We start from the raw sequence: 21,365 nt of genomic DNA, 5'->3' as shown, positions 1-21,365 counted from the left end.
AGAATTTTTCTCTTTCTTGTAGGATATAACCTAGTTAAATTTCGAAAAGAAAAAAAAATAGTTGAATATTTGGACAAAAACGCATCTAATAATTTTCATCAAAAATATGGAAAAAGTTAGAAAAGTTGATTTGGTCAAGAAATAAAATTAATTTTGTTGGGTGGAAAAATTTTAGAAAATTATTAAAATTTTTTCTTTGAAGGGTATAATCGTAGTACAAATAGAAAATTTAACTTAAAAAATCGAAGTGATCTCTGGTCTGTATTATCTAAGATAAAAAGAACAAACTCTTTCAAAAGAAATGAAGAAATAGTCTTTAAACTCCGCAGAATAAATACAAGGCATTTAAAAAAGGTTATTTTCATAGCCAAAAATATTTTATCTTCTATAATGCAGTGTGCTTGAAAGATGCAATAAAAAGCAAAACTAAATAAAGTTGTGTAAATTTTTGTTTTATCAAATAATATTTATTTAAAAACTTTGGCATATATAAAATTCGCCGAATGGTCATACACGAGCAGTGAACGCCTGAGGGAAGAAATGAAGTACATTTGAATGAAGGAGAATTATTTTTTGAACAAAGCATATTTTGACAGTTGTCAAGACAAAAATAAAGATTAATAGAGGAATATTTAAAAATAAATCAGACAGGCAATGCACCTAAACGGTACCAACAATAATAAAAGACAATCAATTGTTTTAAAACACTAATATGAACGAAGATATACAAAAAAATATATCACCAAACTAAAACTAATAAAACAAAAAATTGATTACAAAAATATGTATACAACAATAAAAGGCCTCAGAATGGAATAAAAAAACATTAATGCTAATACGTAAACATAATTTGTGTAGTGATTAAGTAATAAACATCTCAATCTTTTACTTTTAGTGATAATATCAAATAATGTAACAATTAAAGCAATTAAAGAAATGTCGAATTAAATTAAACTACTTAAATAGGTTAATACTTTTTATTATTTTATTTAAAAAATCTTATAATACCTTTTTTTTTGCTTCACTTTTTCTACACACAACTTCAACCTAAGAGGTTACTTTTTAGCCTCTCTGGATATTTTTAAAGATTAGCAATACACTCTTCGTTTTCATTTACGAAAGTTTTCCTTAGAGTTCTCTTTATTATGCATAATGTTTTAGACAATGTAAATAATAAATACATATCTTAATATAAGATAGCCTTCAAAACTATATTTACAAATACTAAAGACAAATGTGTGTGTGTCCCTGTATATATATATATATATATATATATATATATATATATATATATATATATATATATATATATATATATATATATATATATATATATATATATATACAGTGCCGTAGGAGCAAAAATTATATTGGGGGGTAGTACTACCCCGAAATAGTTTTAAGGACTTTTTTTGTTTATAATTATTAGTCATTTTTTCAGTCAATTTCTTCAAAATTATTTGTTTTAAAAATTATTGGGGGAGGGGGGAATGCCCCTGCTGCCCACCCGGTTGCTCTGGGCCTGATATATATATATATATATATATATATATATATATATATACATATATATATATATATATATATATATATATATATATATATATATATATATATATATATATATATATATATATATATATATATATATATATATATGTTCAACCTGCGCGTCCATGACAAGCAGCTCAACCGTCAATTCGTAAGAGGATGTGAGGAGAGATCAAACTTGGAACTCTCTCACACAGCAAACACTGTAAACTTTGAATACATTTAAAGATCGTATTTCAATGTGATAAACTGTCAAATCAGCAAAGAGACTTCTGGAAAAGTCTCTTCATCAAATTAATAATTTAACATTTAAATATATACAAATATATTTTTTTTATTATTGTTATTGTGTGTGTGTACGTTTTTTTAGGGTTTTATCTTTTCATTATGGGTCTTGTTCGTTAAAATTTATTGTTATCTAAGTTCAAAGATATTTTATTTAGTCAAAACGTTGCTTACTGAAATTGTTAATTACATACTTTAAAATCTTCCAGGAAGTAAACATATAATTTCATCTAATAGTGAATTATCATCATCCAATATTTTTTCTATTTAAGAATGGAGTATAGTTTGATATTTAGGCCGTAGAAAATAAATAGTATGTGAGATAATTTATTTGTTACATAACTTTGATCTTAAGGTTTTCAGCTTTCTAGTTTAAAAAATGTGAAAATAGTTACTTTTGTTGCCAAAAATTCAATAAAAATATTGAGGTTGAATAAAGCTAAATTTTTTTGACCAATCAATTGTGTTGAGTTACGTTAAATTATAAGTTTTAAATATATATTGAAAAAAGTTTTTAAATATCAAACAAATATTTTGAAAGGGTTATGATATTGCAGGATGTATGATGTTGAATAATAGTTAAGTTTATAGTTTCGTAGTTAAATATATTATGCATAAATTATGTAAATACATGAGCTAGCTTATGAGCTAGCTCTCGCTCTATATATAAATATACAGAGAGAGCCCAAGATTTAGCAAAGAATTTTTTCTATATAAAGTTAAGATAGGAATTTTATTGAAAATTGATAAAATCATGACCCGGCTATACTGCCTGCTTATTATTGTGATTTTTATTGTGATCTGGGCTTAAAAAAGGAAAAAATTATACTCATTGAAAGAAAAAAAAGTTTAGTGTAATCAATTCGGAAATCTTATTCTAGAGTAACCTCCTTAACGAAAAAAAGTAACCTATTTATATCTAGATACATGTAAAGAAAGAAAGTAATTTTTCTTTATTGAATGTTATTTTAACTAAACTACTTTAACTTTTTGCAACTAAAATAAAGTGACACCATTTGATTGTACCATTTGATTGATGACACCATTCGATGGCACCATTTGATTGTAAATTTTTTAAAGCAAAATACATAAAAGTATTTAGAAAAATCATGTTCCTGAAAATTCCAAAAAAGCGATATTTATAAATGACCTTTTGTATTTCAAATTTTATTGATTAGTTTCAGAAAACATTCCGCCAAATACACAAATAGTGTATTACAAAGAATCTTTAACAAAGCATTTTTAATCTTAGAATTACTTTTAGTAACGTTAATAAAGTAAAACATGAATTACTAAAAATATAATTTTCTGTAGTTTATTTAAAAGAGCAAAATGCGAAAGATGTTCTTCTATTGCTATAGCAATAGAAGTCAGCAAAGTTACAATATTAAATGAAGTCAGCAAAGTTACTATAACAGTTGACGTCCTATACCAATTATAGTCGGCAAAGTTACTACAACAATTGAAGTCGGCAAAGTCACTATAATAATTAAGTCATAATAATGTATAATAATTAAGTCATAATAATGTATAATAATTAAGTCATAATTAATGTCATAATACGGAAAAAGAACTTTTAAAATGTAACTGCAAATTTTTTTGTTTTGATATCGACGATGAAAATCGGAAAGTTTGAAGTTGAAAATTTTGAATTATATTTTTGTAAGTTAAGTGATTGTATTTCCTTCTTTCTTTTTTTTTTACAACACCAAACTTGTTTAGGGGACAAAATTCTCATATTTACTGCTATTATGTTTATAACTGTTTATTTTATTTCAAAAAATATCAGCAACAATTCGAGCTTTTGAAACAATGTTAACAATGATAGAAACTACAGTATCTTCATTATAAAGAAATAATTTGTTCTGTCTAAATTTAGACAAAACAACCACAGTCTTTTTCAAAAATTTTCAATATTCTTGAGTATTTTCAAGAAAAAACAGTTATGTTATTTTAAAAACAACAAGATTTTCAAAAGTTTTGCAAGGATCTGAGTATAGCAAAAATTGCATACAAATAAGTTTAAACAATGTTTTACTCATGAATATGATTCATCAGACCAATCCAACAGTGCCGCAAATTAGTTATAGTTAATAACGGATTAGTTTTGATTAATTTAATTTATATAAATAAATATTTGGTTCCGGATTTGAAAACTTTTATAAAACTCCCATAATGTTTTTGATGATTTTAGAGATTAGGTAAATTTCTTTTTAATCTTAGGTAAATGCTTAAACTTTTGTCTTTTATTTGTCACACATTTGTAAAAAATGAATGATAAATTCTATAAATATTTTAAGATAACGGTTCAGACAAAAGCAATATTTTTTACTTACTTTTAAACATGTTTCCACAAACTCCTCTTCGCTGATATACCCGTCATTATTTACATCGAGCATCTAAAGAGAAAACTCCAGAGGAGTATAACTTCAAAGAGTGAAGATAGTTACATTTAAATAAAAACTTAAACAAGGGAATTCTAAATAGATAATGTTTGTTTTAACTAATCTTATCTAACTTTTTTGACTGTTAAAAAAAAATAGTTGATTTTTATTTTCTCAATGTTACTGCGTGTGTCGCAGCGAAAGAAACTTCTTTTAAAAAAAAACCTTCCTTTACTCCTTTGGTTTACTATTTCTAACTGCGAAGTTACTATTTCTAAATTTGCAGTTTGAAATTAAAGTTATTCCTAATATTTAGGGTAGATTAGGGTATTATGAACACCTAAAGCAAAAATTGCAATATTTTCAAGAATAGTATTTTTAATAATAATTTCAAGAATTTCAATAAATTGTAATATTTTCAAGAATAATTATGCTGGCTCCAAAATTTTTGCGAATAAATAATTTTTAGAGATCACTTCTCGTGATCCACTTAGGTATTAGGGCACCCGAAATTTTTTCTCAAAAAAGTAAAGGTTTTAAAAAAGTAGCGACAGTGCTCATACTACCTAGACCGCATGGTAATATAAGCACTTAAATTAGCTCAAAAAAATAGCATTAAGTAAAGAATTACCAAACTGACAATTAGAACTAATTTATGGAATATAATGATTCGTTATTAAAAAAATATTTTCATTAAAATATTAAATTGGAAACCATTTTTAATTGAAACAATGCAACTTTATTTTATGCGATCTTAATTTTACAGCATTATTTTATGAAAAATCTATTTTGACATAAGTACTACGTATTACATGGTAGTTCTTATGTATGTATGTATTACATAGTAGTATTTATGTCAAAATAGATTTTTCAATGGCGGGGTGAAATTTTTTCAAAAGATTTGTAAATAATAGTTCATTTCGTGCTTTTTAGGTAGAAGTTCATCAAGCTACAGCACACGAGCATGGGGTTGAAAAAAAAGTCATAACCCAAATGCTCATATTACACAAAAATTTGTGTATTTAAACGAAGTAAAGGTAAATGTTTCAGAATTTCGTGCCACAGATTCTTTCATGTGTAATAATAACACAAAAAATTTAATAGCATTTTAATTAGGTGAAAGCCGCTAACTACTGCCCTAATGATGAGATGAGAGCCGCCAACTACTGCGTTAATGATGATATAAGAGCCGCCAACTACTATATATTTAAAGCTAATTACACTTATTACTTACTGCAAATTATTTTTCACCGCATAAAATAAATATCAAATAATACAAAGCAACTTGAGCTTCACAACTCACTTCTTAGAAGTTTTTTAAGTATGCTCATATTATCTAGGTGCTCATATTACCCGAATCTACCATACTACTAAAAAAACTACTTCACTAATTAAAGTTTTTTTTTTTGTGCAAATATTGTTAGAAAAATATTCTAAACAAACACAAAGTTGACAACGGTTTCATACATATGTAAACTTTGTTCTCTATTATTATTAGTGTTAAAATTGTAGCCTACCTTGAACAATTTGTCAATATGAAAGTTAACTTCAGCTGCGTTGTTGCTTTTACCTTTTTGTAATGCATAAATTCCGGTGGCAACGGTAAACAATTCCTAAAAATTGAAATGGATTTTTTTTTTTGTGTGAAAACAAAAGAAAAAATTGGAGCGTTTTTTCCAAGCATCCTGTGTTAAACATACGGTGTTTAATTTTAAGACATTGCTACGCCTAAAGTAATTTTCTTGCTTCTAAATTTATGTAGTTTGTTTAAACTATACATGCTTGGGATGTTTGAAAACCAAAACACAATAAAAAGTAGAAAAATAAAAGGGAATAGTTAAACTTATAGTGTCTTAAATTTCGACTCTGTTGTAGTCAAGAGGAAATTGCGCAGAAGTACTTTTACTGTAAGGATTTGCGCAGGAGTATTTGTAAGGAGTAATTCCATGTCAAAACAACCAGGCCATGCAACCCTATGTCCTTGGATTTTCTTTATATTTTTACCATAGTTAGTACATTATAAAATAAGATAAATCCTAAAATTTCAAGGTCTAAATCCCAACGGTTCGTGAGTAATGGTTGTTTTAATTTTAGCAACTATTATTGATTTGGTCATTTTCCGCCATTTTTAAATTTACATTTTTCCTTTTAAGACCAAGTCTTTAAACGTGGGAATTCTAAAAATAAGTGACTTAGTTAATCTCTAGATGAGGAATTTAAATATATAAATAAAAAACTCAATTTATAATTAAAAAGTACATAAATATCAATTATAAATGTTAAAATAATGGACACCTGCCACTGTAAAATTTTTTGGTGTGCGGTTAATTTTTTAAGCTTAAATTTTTAAATAAGATCATTGTATGTTTGAAGAACATTTTGTGAAAAAATCATTTATGCCAAATGCATAGTTTTGTAAATATTTTACTATTGTACTAAAAATGTATATATAATTGCAGGGGCGGACCACAATTTTTTGGGGTTTGAGTTAAATAACTTCCAGGTAAGTTCTATACTCCAAACCTTTGAATGTTCATACTTATGTCATTTAAAGATGGTTTGCGAAAAATTGCGCTGCAAAGAGCCTGGGAACAAAAGTACCCTAAAAAGTAGAAATCATCAGCCCAAACGTGAGGGGAATTGATTTTTCCAAACAGAAAAGTTACTTGCTTTAATAAGACTAAAAATTGTACATATTTTTAAAATTTTGTCAAAAAATCATTTGGCATTCAAAATGTATAACCATGTAAAGATTAGAACCTCATCCAAACGAGGGGCTTGTTCAATTAGGTGTAATTTCTAAACAAATCATTATTTTTCAATGAAATTTTATTACCTTAAAAAAATTTCTACCTAGTTTAGGATATTAGAATTTATATTTCAAAAAATAAATTTCCTCCACGTTTTAGATTTCTAATTTTTAGGGTATTTTTGTTTCCAGGTTCTTTGTAGCGCAAATTTTTGCAAAACATCTTTAAATGACATAAGTATGAACATTCAAAGGTTTGGAGTATAGAACTTAACTGGAAGTTATTTAAAATACAACCCGAAATTCTCTGACTTTTTTTTCAATTTTCGCCAAAGTACTTTAGCAAAAAATGATAATTCCTATCTAAATCTTAAGTTTTTAAATCTTAAGGTTTTTCACTTAAGGTTCTTAAGTTATGAAAGTTTTTTTAATGTATTTTTTTTATTTCCTTTTTGTTCCCTTGGTTCCTTGTCTTTTCCAAATATCAAAGTTTAATTGCTGAATTCAGATATATTCATCTAATTTAATCGTTGCAATTAATTCTACATAAATAATGTAATTAATACATAATTAATGTAATTAAGATTTGAAAAGAAAAATGGCAGTTGTTGTAATGTTTATAAAGTGCATAAAAAAAAAAAATAATAATAAAAGGTAATTTGATTTCAAATATATATTATGTAATTATATTGAAGAAACCCTTCTTTAATTTTCAAATTGTATTACTTTTCTGACGTATGTGGAGGACAGTATAAAAATTATAAAAATTTTCCAAATCTATGCAATCGTTCAGAAGATTTTTTATTGGAAGCTGAATGGACATTTTTTGCAACCAGTCATGGCAAATCTTCTTGTGATGCAATAGGTGGTACAGTAAAACGAACAACAGCAAGAGAACGTCCGAAGAAAAATCAAATACTAACAATCGATGAATTTTGCACTCAAAAAATGCTCACAATAAAGTTCTTTAAAATTGATAAAGGAACTATGGTTAATGTTAGAGCTACATAAAATAAACGATTTGAGAAGGAAAAAACAATACCAGGAAGTCGAGGATTTCACCATTGCATACCAGTTTCGAAAACATCTATGTTATTTAAAAAAACTAGTAACGATATAAATCCAAAATCTATTAATATAACTAAAAAATTAAGTTACCAAAATTTAAGTTTAATAATTTGTGAGCTAATGCAGAAATACAAATATTACGCATGTACATATGACTCGTTTTGGTGGATTGCAGAAGTCGAAGAAAAAGATGAAGAATATAATGATATAAAAATAAAGTTTATGCATCCACACGGTCCATCTGAACAGTTTTTCTGGACGAAAAGGGATGATTATTGTTGGATACCAATCACCAATTTAACAACATTAAAAAATGCACCAAAAATAATATCAGATAAATATGAACTTTCAAAAAAAATTTTAAGTTGATAAGTATGTATTTGAAAATTACTAATTTTTAATGGATATATTATAAAAAATTTTATATCAATTCAAGTATGCAACATTTTTATTTATTTTGAATACTACGATAAGCGAAATATGCAATATTTGCTTTTTTTGTAATATTTTTTATTTAACTTTTAAACTATGTATTTGGCAGAAATGATTTATTCACACAATGTTCTTTAAACATATAATGATCTAATTTGAAATTTTAAGCATAAAAAATTTACCGCTTACCTAAAAATTTTACCGGGGCAGGTGTCCATTATTTTAACATTTATAATTGATATTTAGGTACTTTTTAGTTAAAAAATGGGTTTTTTATTTATATATTCAAATTCCTCACCTAGAAATTAACTAAGTCAATTATTTTTAGAACTCACATATTTATAGACTTGGTTTTATAAGGAGAAATGTAAATTTAAAAATGGCGGAAAATGACCAAAACAATAATAGTAACCAAAATTAAAACAACCATTACTCGCGAACCATTGGGAGTTAGACCTTGAAATTTTGGGATTTATTTTATTTTATAATGTACTAACTATGGTAAAAATATAAAAAAATCCAAGGACATAGGGTTGTATTTTTAAAAAAAATTGGTTGTTTTGACGTGGAATTACTTTAAGGATTTCTGCCGATGTATTTGTAAGGATTAGTCAAACTGTTAATTAGTTTGGGTTTAAAAGTAAAATGACGAATCAAGCATCAAAGAAAAAATAAAAAAATAAAAATGAAGATTTGAAGAATAAAATACTTTTTTTTTTTTACTTACGTTTCTTCCAATTAAGCCATTACCATCTAGGTCATAGAGTTTAAAAGCCCAGCGCAGTTTATCTGCACATGTGCCATGCAAACATTTAGATAATCCAATTACAAAATCCTTGAAAATTTTTAAGAAACAATTAATTTTAATCTTTGGTGAGCATAATATTTGCGAACATCAGAAAATTTAAACAATTAATCATTTTATTTATTGGAGATTAATTACACTATATAAGATCAACATAAATTATTTAAATTCACGCATTAATGATTCGAATATCTGAGTCAGGTGATGATGTTTGTTTATCCAATTATGTTATCTTTTGATGTTTCCAGTATTGCTTATCCGTTTTACGGATCTTTTGTTTACAAAGTCAGCATATATATATATATATATATATATATATATATATATATATATATATATATATATATATATATATATATATATATATATATATATATATATATATATATTTGGTTTAAGTTTATTAATTGTTGTACAGCTTTAAATAACCAATAATAAAAATAATGATATAAACTTGCAATGATAGAAAATATAACAAATATAAACAAGATATCTGAAAGAAGATCGCAAAGATGTTGTCATCAGAGCCTTAAATAAACATTTAACAAAGATAAGATTAACAAAAAATAATAAACTTTTACAAAATTGCCAGATAATCTGTGTCTGAAAAAAGATCAAGAGGATCTTCTCATCAGAATTTTATACTAGAGTAAACCAACATATAAATTAAAATACAATAATACAATACAATAATATAATATAAAAAATAATAAAATAAAATATACAATAAATGAAGGCAAAAAGTATCTATTACTTTTTGCCTTTTTTTAAAATGGCAAAAAGTAATAGGTACTTCAAAATTAAAATTCGGTATAACAGTTTTATTCCAAAGGTGTGGTATTACAAATTACAAATTACGATAGGTAATACAAAATTGATAAAGTTTGTATGACAAAGAAGTTTATTTAAAAAGTTATTATTTCTCAATGTATATTTACTGATTAGTTTAAAAGAGAAAAGATCATTGAAGACAGCTAGGGATAAGTTATTTATCCGTATATATACAAAATATAAAATATTAAATACATTTAACTCGTATATGAGTCATTTTCTCATTCCGTCAACTCCGTTACTGAAATTTTGTCGTACAGCTATAAAAACGCAATTCTTGTACAAGTAACATAAAAAACAGCACCGTGGGTAGTAATACTTATTATTAATATAAGCTAGCATTTTATCGGATATTTCCGGCTAAAATTTAAAATTTTGTGTGCACAATTGTTAATCAAAAATGTCCACTCCGTAGATGTCCTGCATCTAGAACTATACTGTTATACTCAATAATTTTTTTTTCTTTTGTATTACGGCTAATCGGGGACATAATTTGGTGCTTTAGACATGCTAATATATGGTATTTTAATACATGTATTAATTTACACCTTATCCTGTTGTAGCTCTTGTCAAAAACTTGTTGTCCCCACATTTTTTGTCCACTTTGTTATTACATTCTAAAATAGTCACAGGTTTGTAGTTTTTACTTATTTACTAATTAAAATAATGAAAAAAAGTCCAGTTCTATGGAATTTATTAATATTTAAAGTTATATCGTGCTGCAAGCATTGTTTATATAAAAATGAGAGCCTAATTACCTTATTTTAGAAATGATATTCTTATTCGAAGTCTACTCCGTTACGCTTTTTTATTCCGTAAAATTACATTTTTTATATGGCGTGTTTTAGTACTCTTTAAATCTTTTGGACAATATAGCAATAAAAGATTTTAAAGATGTTTTCCAATGAGTAATAATAAGATATTATTGATTATGTATAATTAGGTCTACTCCGTTACTGTCAACTCCGTGATTTCCTTTTAATAACGGAGTTGACAACAACATAACGGAGCTGACATCACGAAGATAAAAAAATCAAAAGCTTTAATTTAAGCTATTTTCTGCATTAAATAAACACGTCAACCATTAGGGACTTACTGCAGCGATAAAATATGATTACTTTGCAGCGTTAAATATGATTACCATATGCACGCTGCGTTCTTTTACTTTCAAGTTAGGATTTCATTTATTGTTTGGTTTTTATTTACATTTGACTCTAATACATTTGGCTTTTAAAATAAATGTAAATCTTGAAATATATTTTAATAATAATAAATAAATAATAAATAAACTTTTGGTGTATTAACATTTACAGTTATTATACTATTTTTCCAAAAAAAATACAACTAGGCATATAACATGAAAACTTCGAAGAAATCTCGTGCTGAGATTCAGAAAGCGTTTTGGGACAGACAATTAGAAAAAAATGCACACATATTTCGTGAAAAAGAACGCAAACGTTGGCATATGCGCCGTGAGCAGAAGAAGGTTAAAGTGATATCAGAATTATCAGAAAGAAAAAAACGAATTGTTTGTCGTTGTTGGCGCGTCCAGAAAGCAAAATTAAGAGCTGCAAAAAAAAAGATTGAAACATCGTTATCAGAGTCACCGGAACGCGAGTTGAGTAGGAATAACAAACGCAAACAGAGAGGTAGAGCAAAGGCTGCTTACCAAAAAAAAAAGACTTATAGAAAAATACAAACATTATCGGAGGAATTGGAAACGGCTAATAGTTCAGCCCAAAAATACAAAAAACGTTAATTAAAACTTGAAGGTTTTTTGCCTGGTTTACAAGCAAATTCACCTACAACCACTGATAGATCATCTACTTCTTCTGAAAAAAACGGTTTTCTTACAAATGAAACAAGCAGGATGTCAAATTTATTAGCAGGTAATAAAACCCCAAACTCTTTTTTTCATCAAAAAGTACAAATCCAAACAGCGAATGTTATCGTGGTAATTCATCGCTTGATGCTGAAACACAGGATTTGATCAGAGAGTTTCTTACACTACAATTCTAGAATAACAACTGGAAAGAAACAGACTGTAACAAAAAATAAAGATAAAAAATAAAAGCGACTACTACTCGATTCATTAATAAACCATTATGAAAAATTTTGCGCGGAATATACGAGAAACAACATTTCATATACAACGTTTACTCGTTATCGCAAACCGTCGGCTAAAGATAGAGATACATGTCTGTGCAAAAAACACGAGAACATACAATTACTTTGTGATAAACTTATTACCCTGCGTGTTTTGAAAGAAAAAATATTGAAGAAAAAATATTGAAGTTCAATTTCAAGCAAAAGGATTGCTAAAAGATGAAAGTATTATAGTTTGGTTCCAGTGGGAAAAAGAAAAACAGGAATACGAAAAGATGGGAGAAAAGAAAACAACAAATATTATCAGGAAAAGTGTGAAGCGTGGAACACTTAAAGATCTTAAGTTAAAATTCTGTGAATCAATTCGAAACGAGCTATGCAAGCATGTTTTTATAATAAGACACCAGTTCAGAATGTACAAACAATTAAAAGAAACAGTAAATGTGAACAATACTGTTATACATATAGATTTTTCAGAGAACTATGTGTGCAAGAATTTTGCTGCAATTCAATTTTCACATTTCGGAGCAAGTAACAAACAAGCTACATTGCATACAGGAGTAATTTATAAAATGGATGGACATCAGTCATTTACAACTATATCCGGCTCTTTGAGGTACGATCCTCCTTCTATATGGGCACATCTGGAACCCGTGCTAATTGAACTCAAGATAGATAACCCACAAATTACAGATCTTCATTTTTTTTCTGATGGACAAACAACACAATATAGGAATAAGCAAAACTTCTTCTTATTCTCTACATTGATATACGAATTAATTTTAATTTAGCCAGTTGAAATTTTATTCAAAGTGGCCATGGCGAGGGAGCATCAGATGCGATAGCAGGATCTGTGAAACGTCAGACAGATCATTTGCTTAATATGGGTTGTGACCTTCCAGATGCAGAAAGTTTATATAATTTTCTTAACAATAGACATTCATTAATAAAGTTTTACTATATTGAGGGATCCAAAATTACTTCTTTTGACTCTAAATGTACTAAAACATTAAAGGCTATTACAGGCATTATGAAATTGCATCAGCTTCACACAGACAGAAAATTTAATGTTTTGTATCGAGATTTAAGTTGCTTCTGTAAGAGGGCTACAGTATGCACCTGCTACAATTTAAAGCGATATATGTTTTCCAAAAACACTAGTACGGTAAAATAATATTTGTGTGTTTTGTTATTTTGCTAATTTATTTGTTTCTATACTAATTAAATTTATTTTAAGTACTTCCGTGAATTTCTTTTTAATATTGCAGAATTTTAGCAGTGATGAAAGTATTACTTCAACCAATGCAATGGATGTCAATGATTACCAATTTCAACATTTAGGCAACAATATCATTGACCTGGTTAATTTCGATGAAAATTTGAATATCTTGTTGATTGAAGCAAATGATGTTGTGAGCGACCACGACTTTCTTCACATTAATGATGTATGGTAATGATCTAGTAACGGAGCGGACAGTATTTGTACAATTTAAATCCGAAAAAGATTTTTGTCGAGTTAGCTTCTTTTTTTAACTTACAACTGTTTTGCTTTTAAATAATAAATAATTAGCAAATGTCAGTAACGGAGCAGACATTGTCACATAAATTAAATTTTTTATGTCATTAAATTTGGCTAATATACTTAACATGTAGGCTGTAGTTATAGTACCCAGTATATTTCATTACAAAAATAGAATTTGTTACAAAAATAATAATAATTCACAGATGTAGTTACATTTATGTTACGGTAACGGAGTGGAAAAAATTATTGGACCTCATTACTTGATGATATCCAAAAACATTTAAAAAGCAGATTCATGCAAATCCAAATCTATTTTGTACATCCCTAATGATGAAATTTAACTTACTTGTTAAAATTTTATAAATAGTCCAAACTTTATTTTCATGCAACATTAGTTGCGACAAAACTGTCTTATGAGAAATTGACTCATATATTCAGAACTCTCAATTCAATAAAATAATGCTTCGACTGAGAGAAGCGAATTGCAAAATTGATCATACGGATTGCGCGTTTCTGACGGAGATAAAGACGTTACAACATACTTTTTCTGTGCTTCCCCAAGCACTAATGGCATAATTTAAATAGCTATGTATAAATGAGTAATTAAGTTAAATTAAGACTTTCTTATTGAGATAGATTCGTGATTCATATAGGATCCCCATGTTTTTAGAAATTTTTTTGCTTATATAATCAATATGGTGATTCCAATTAATGTTTTCATCAATATAAACACCTAATAAATTTGAAATAAAATTTGAATAAAAAAGATTTGAGGTAATTTTGATGGGAGAAATCGCTTTTTTGTAATCGAATAAAATTAAACCCGTTTTGTTTTTATTAGTATTCAAGGTTAACTTATTACACTTGAACCGGTTAAATATATGTCTGAGTTCTTCGTTTACTGTTCTAAAAAGTTTAGCGATATCATTGTTTGAAAGGAATAAGTTTGTATCATCTGCATACATAATGCTGTTAGTTTTGAAGCTTTATTTAAGTCATTTATATAAATTAAAAAAAGGAGAGGTCCAAAAATTGAGCTTTGTGGGATTCCACAGATGATTTTGAGAAAAGTGGGTTGATAATCATTGTTAAATGGTACAAATTGTTTTCGGTTTGATAGATAACTTTTAAACCATTTAAAAATTTTATTCTTTATTCCGTAGTATTTGAGTTTATAAATCAAAATATGGTGATCGACCGTATCAAAAGCTTTTGATAGGTCAATAAAAATTCCTAATGTATTGTGATTTTTCGAATGAGTTTGAGATTTCATGTACAAATTGAATAACTGCATGTTCAGTTGAGTTATCTTTCTTGAAACTAAACTGATTGATATAAAGTAGATTATTATCATGAAAGTATTTGTATATTCTGTTGAACATAATTTTTTCTAGAATTTTTGAAAATGTGGAAAGAACGGAGATAAGGCGATAATTACTGATTTCAGATTTGTCCCCTTCTTTAGAAATAGAAATAATTTTTGCAATTTTTAATTGTTCGGGGAATACTCCTTGATGAATATAAGCCCTAAAGATTTTAAAAAGAACAATTTTAAGTTGTTCAAAGCAATCTATAACCACGTTTCCATTAATTTGATCTGCTCTAATTGCTTATTTTTTTAACATCTGAACAAATGCAATTATCCAGGGGTTCTAGAAAATCAGTAAACAAAGACTCGGTCTTAAGTAAGGTCCTATGTGAGTGAAATATTTGAGTGAAAAATTTGTTAAATTCTTGAGCTATAGTTTTTGGTTCATATAAACTTTTGTTATCGACTCTAACCGTTTGTGGCAGGAAACCAGAGCATAACTTTTTTTTGCCAATGATTTCTTTCATTATTTCCCACGTGCGCTATATGCCGTTTTTAAATGTATTCAATAATTGGGAGTAATAATTTTTCTTCAGGTTTTTGCGAACTTTTTTAAATAGGTTTTTATAGTTCTTACAAATTTTTTCGCTTGAAGCTGCTTTTGTTTTTAAAAAATTTATAAATAACATTGGTTTTATTCTGAATGATTTTTTTAAACCTTTAGTAATCTTTTAGTATTGATATTCTTAGTTGTTATTATTTTTTCTATTATTGGGAAATTAACTTTATAAACAAAAAAAATATGTTTTGAAAAAAGTTTCATAAATATTATTTGCGTTATTATCAAAATATATGTTTTTCTAACGCAGTAATGATAGTTGTGTTTTCGTATTACTTTTTTTGTATTAATATTTCTTTCTGGGTTTGTTTTATAAAGTTTCAGGAATGTAAGAAAATGATCTAACATGTCAGTTTTTATGATACCTATTTGTTTATTATTATTGAAAATATAATATTAGCTATAAGAGTTGCGGTGTTTATTGTTACTCTTCAAGTGGGTCGATTTATTAAACTGACCCTGTTTCAAAAACTTGATTGAAATGAAGTTTTTGAAACAGGGTCAGTTACTTTCATGTCATGAGAATTCTTAATTTTATGGACGCCATTATAGAGAAAACAGTTCATATTTAAGTTTCCGACTACATATGACCTGTTTTCTCTCAGGCTCACGCCGTCAGGTGGCCGATAACAACAGCTTAGTAAAATGTTTTTAGTTTGATTGTTTATAATTTCAATAGTTACAATTTCTTTATGTAAGAAACGTTCAAACCATTTCTTAAAACAATACTCAAAATATTCGTGAACATAAATTAATACTCCAATGCCGTTCTTTTTTTGTTATTTTATTTTCTCCATATAAATTATATTAAAATGAGGAGTATCAAAGTTACTACTTATTTCATCGACTGTGATCCAAGTTTCAGTTAAACAAATTATATTAAAAATGTGTTTAGTTTATTCTAATAGATTTACAAGTTTTTCAAAATCGCAGTTCAAACTTCTTGTATTGAGGTGGAGAATTACAATTTGACTATTATTTTTTTCACGAGCATTCTTATAAAGAAACCCTTCTAGTTGGCTAGGAAAATGATACAAACAATCGGATAAAATATTACGATAAAATTATTTCAGGTTTTCTTTTGAAGAAAAAAAATTTGTTTAATATAAATTTAAAAAGGGTTCAAAGTTATTTGTCATAGCCATGATAATAAATGGAAAAAACAAACAAAGGATTTCTTTTTAGGAGTGTTAGGTATTTGTTAAGATTGATTATAAATTTTTATTAAGATAAATAAATTTGTCACATATTACCGTTGCATTTTCGCCATTTGAGCGCCTTTGCTTAACTTCCGCAAGTTTCTTTTTCTGAATAGCAACGATCTCACGAGAAAGTCTTCGTTAACAATGGAATTCGTGCCTTTAGTCGATAAGATTCTTTAAAATTCTTATTTTATCTTTGTATTTCTGCAGGTTAAGTATAATCGTCATCGTTCGTCCACCTTTCTTCAATCAAGTGCGGTGGGTACGTTCAATTTCGATATTTTTCAGTCCAGGTCTTTGCCAGAAGAATGTGTGAACTTTTTCTTCAGAGTCCCCTCATGATTCTTACCTATTTTCATAAATTCCGTCAATTCGTAGGCTATTTCTTCTTGATCTATCTTCCAGGTTTCGTTGCTTTTTCTTCATAAATTTTTCTAAATTGGTATGTTCGAATTTTTTATCTACTTGTTTATTGTTGTTATGAATTTTTTGTCAAATAGTTTTTCGTTGTAGTTTAGACTATCCTTAATATCTTCCAATTCCTTTGTAAGTTCTTTAATTTTGTTTGCATTCACGTTGATGTTTAACTCTGCTTTGTCCAATCTGTCGTTAATTATTTTTATATAGGCGCCAATAATATCAATAACAGTTTTCTCTTGCTTGCAAAGCATTTCTTCAGTTTCTTCTTTGAATTCTTTAAACATTTCTTTTAACATTCTAATCACTGCTTCATTTGCTGCATTCTGTTATTATATATAGCATGGAATAAGAGGTATATAAACTATATTCTAATATATATTTAAATTTAATGCATAATTAAAACTTAAAAAAATAATTTGCGATGACAAATTTTCTAATTGTTTATTTTTGTCTAGCTTTCTATAACTTTTAAATATCAAATGATTTTTAATGAACTTTTTACGAATTAACTTTTTTTATAATTTTTTTTAATAATATATATCGGAGGAATGTTTTTTAGGATGTTAAAAATTCTTTATAAATTTATTTTGGGAGACTTTTTTTTTAGTGTTAAATAATTCTTCACATAGAGTTGGAATTTTGTAAGAGGGCATCAACAAAAAATCTCAACTTTTATCAAAGTTGGCTTATGGGATTTCTTCTGTTTTATAGACACTCTATATTTTTAAATGTCGAGTGTAAAAGATTTTAACGTTTCTGAAATTTCAAAATCTAAAAATGTTTTCAGAGAAAAAATTTTTTTTATTAATCAGTGGAGCAAAGCAGCAAATGTTTAGTAGTTAACCGAAAACCTTAAATTCCTGTTTTCTTTAGTTCTAGAAAATGTCCTTTACATTTTGTATTATTGTGTTTCAGTTCCCTAACCTCATTTTTTCATGAATAATCAACTTGTTTTTTTCTGAATACACGCCCTTCTTTTCATAACTGATTTTCAAAACTTGATGCTTATTATGAATCGTATTAAAACAGAGGTCTAAAAATATAAGGAAGTTTATTAAAATTAAGGAAATTAATAATAATAATAATAAATTATAAAAAACTAATTAGATGGTAGTAAAGTTGCATAAATTACATTAAAAACTTTCGCTATTTTTAGAATGTACTTTAACACTATTTTTAATTATTTAAAAACATCATTTTGGTTTTTGCTAATGAGCTGGTTTACACCAAGTTTACAGTTTATTTTTGTATTTCTTTAAAAAAAAGAAGCTGATTATTACTTCATTTTTTTAAAATTTGCCTACAGCCATTTTAACTCTCTTGCCTGTATTATTGATGTCTTGCTAGTTTTGAAAGAAAGGTTTTTTTCTAGAATTAAAAAAGTGTTGCTTTTTTCTATCTTTCTTGGTGACAAACTTTGCACAAGAGCAAATAAGATTGTAATTTTAAGTTGAGTTTTGTTTAAGGCTCGGCTAATGAACGGCAAAAGCTCGGCTAATGAACGGCAAAAGCTCGGCTAATGAACGGCAAATTATATTTGAGCTAATGAGCTGGTTTACACCAAGTTTACCAAGGCTTTTTTTGTATTTCTTTATATAATTTACAGATTTTTTTTGTATTTTTTATATAATTTGCCGTTCATTAGCCGAGATCAAACTATTTTTGATGTTTTTATCTTTGAATACTGTTTTGATATAAAAAAAAAATGCATATCTTGTATATGCAAAGAGAGTAAATGAGTAATAATGAACATATTAATAGTTATATAAGGAATTAAGTTAATAAAATGAAGTTCACAAATTAATAAACAGAAGTTTTCCCGAATAAAAAATAACTAATGACAGATAAAATAACATCTTAACATTTTTACCTGTTCTTTTTTAAACCTCTTTCAAACTTTTTTCGTTTTTTATTTTTTTTTAACTTAGATTTAAATACTTTTTGTTTTTCTTCAAGAGTTCTAAGTTCGCCTTCTTTCATATTTTATGTATGAAATATAATGCAATTTTTATTATCAATGCTTATAAAATTTGCTAAAGTAAATCTTCCTTAAAAATGTATCGCGGATATTTCTAAAAATATTGTGAAGTTCATCAAAAATGCAATCTAGATATTCCAAGTTTAATTTATTCTGCTTGCCCTTCCGTGACAACGAATATGATTATAGGTGACATTAAAAACTTGTTGTGGGCAACTAACCGCCTTACATATAGTTTTAGGTTTAAAATTGTAAGCTTAATAAAAAAAAAAAAAGAAAAATGTATATTAAAATAGTTGAAACATGTTGTTTATTATTTTATGTTTATTGTGACTACTTGTCAATTCTGCCCATAAATATCTTTAAAAATTTCCAGACACATCCGAGTCATCGTTCATACTAAATGTTTCCTTTTAACCTTAAGCTTTTTCCTCCTCTTTTTTGACGCAATTTTTCCTATTTTGCACCAACCCAGCTAAAAATTAACATTCAATAAACGTTGCCACAACGTTTATCTAGGTTTGAGTAACGTTCGCTGCAAACGTTAGGTGAATCAACTCTTGTAAACTCCGATTTACAGTTCTTGAACGTTCAATACAAACGTTCAAATAACAAACAGCAAACGTTTACTTAACGTTCATTGCAAACGTTATTTTGATAGCTCTTAAACGTTCACTTCAAACACGCAATAGCGAAACCCAAAATTTTTCCTTTTTTAAATTTTTAAACGTATAAATGTTAGGTTTCGGCGGAATTTCTGTTTAAACTTATATTTGCTAGCTTTTGTGTAATGTTATGCTTTTTTAAGCTTACACAACCTTTATATATTTAACAAATGTTAAATAAATAATTAAGTAAAAATTTATTTGTACTTAAGTACAAACTCACCATTTTTTACAATTGAATTAAACCATTTCAAGTTAATTTGAGAGCTCACAATTCAGTTATTACACTTCAACCATAAGGTACACAATTGGTTGAGCTGATTACAGTTAACAAAAATTGATACTAAAAAGTAATACTTCTTGCAATTGAACTAATATTGAACAGGAAACTCTTTTTCCGTGTTGCACTAACTTGAAAACAACGGTTGCTTGACATCTACAGCATCATTGGTACAACATGAAGCTATTTTTTCAAAACAGATTTCTTTCAGTATTGTTGTCGCTTTGATTGTTGCTTAACTGCGGAAGAGGTTATTTAGCTGCCATCCACTTTGCTCAATATATCTGATAATGCATATTATTATGTTTCATTTTAACTACTATTAAGTATGATAATATAATATATTGTATTTAAAACAATTTATTTTAACATAACAGTTTATAAAAAAAACAAGTATAACTCCTTTATGTAAAGCATTCGTGTACCTATATATAAACACGTCTAATATTCATACGTGTCAGAGTACTTATTTGAAGTTAAAAACTAAGTACCTCAGGAATTATGAATAGTTTTTAAATTTCATTTTATTGGCCAATCCTCCAAATTTATATTTTGCTTTCAAAAAAGTTTAAATAATACTATTTTTACAAAGTGCTTGACAATGATTTTGATACAGGCCCTTAAATTCATGCGCATAAAATGTTTTGCATAGACCTCTAACTTGGTAGTAGTCGAAGTTTAGACTTTTAACTTAGTAGTAGTATCCATGTCAGAAACTGATTAAGGGGGATAAAATAGGCAATACATTACAACCAGAGGCAATTTTACGGGGGAAAGGGGGAGAGGGGGTGTTACACTCCCCAATTTTGGTGATTTTCAAGTTATAGTTGGTTTTTTCACAAATTTAGTCGGCTAGTCGGGTATTTGACACAATTCAGTCGGTTAAATTTTTGTTTTAAGGGTTTTTTTTTTTTTTCTTAAGAAGCCAGTTGGTATTATTTGAGGATTCACCCCTCGACTTCATTTTATTCGTAGAATCGCCTCTGCAGGCAACCAACCAGACTCACTTATCATGTTACAATAAGTTACAATACATTCATTTACTCAAGTTAACCCAAATATATTATATAAAGACTTTGGTAGAAATTTTATTCAAACTTCTATTGCAAAGTTCAGCAACCTGTCTGCCAACTCGAATTAAGTGTACATACATCAGGTT

General features: G+C 27.3%; 1 protein-coding gene across 1 annotated transcript in view; it reads right to left on the bottom strand.

The window, feature by feature from the left end:
* Nucleotides 1–21,365, bottom strand: part of LOC136080501 (calsenilin-like) — a 46,777-nt gene that overhangs the window by 1,714 nt on the left and 23,698 nt on the right. Inside the window, exons 7-9 of the mRNA XM_065797236.1 lie at nucleotides 9,197–9,304; nucleotides 5,738–5,833; nucleotides 4,173–4,235 (exon numbers count right to left, since the gene is read on the bottom strand). Coding sequence (XP_065653308.1) covers nucleotides 4,173–4,235; nucleotides 5,738–5,833; nucleotides 9,197–9,304 — 267 coding nt within the window. The remainder of the gene's footprint in view (nucleotides 1–4,172; nucleotides 4,236–5,737; nucleotides 5,834–9,196; nucleotides 9,305–21,365) is intronic.

Source organism: Hydra vulgaris, chromosome 05 (genome assembly GCF_038396675.1).
Source record: "Hydra vulgaris chromosome 05, alternate assembly HydraT2T_AEP".
Lineage (NCBI taxonomy): Eukaryota > Metazoa > Cnidaria > Hydrozoa > Anthoathecata > Hydridae > Hydra > Hydra vulgaris.
This window is presented reverse-complemented; position numbering and strand designations above follow the sequence as displayed.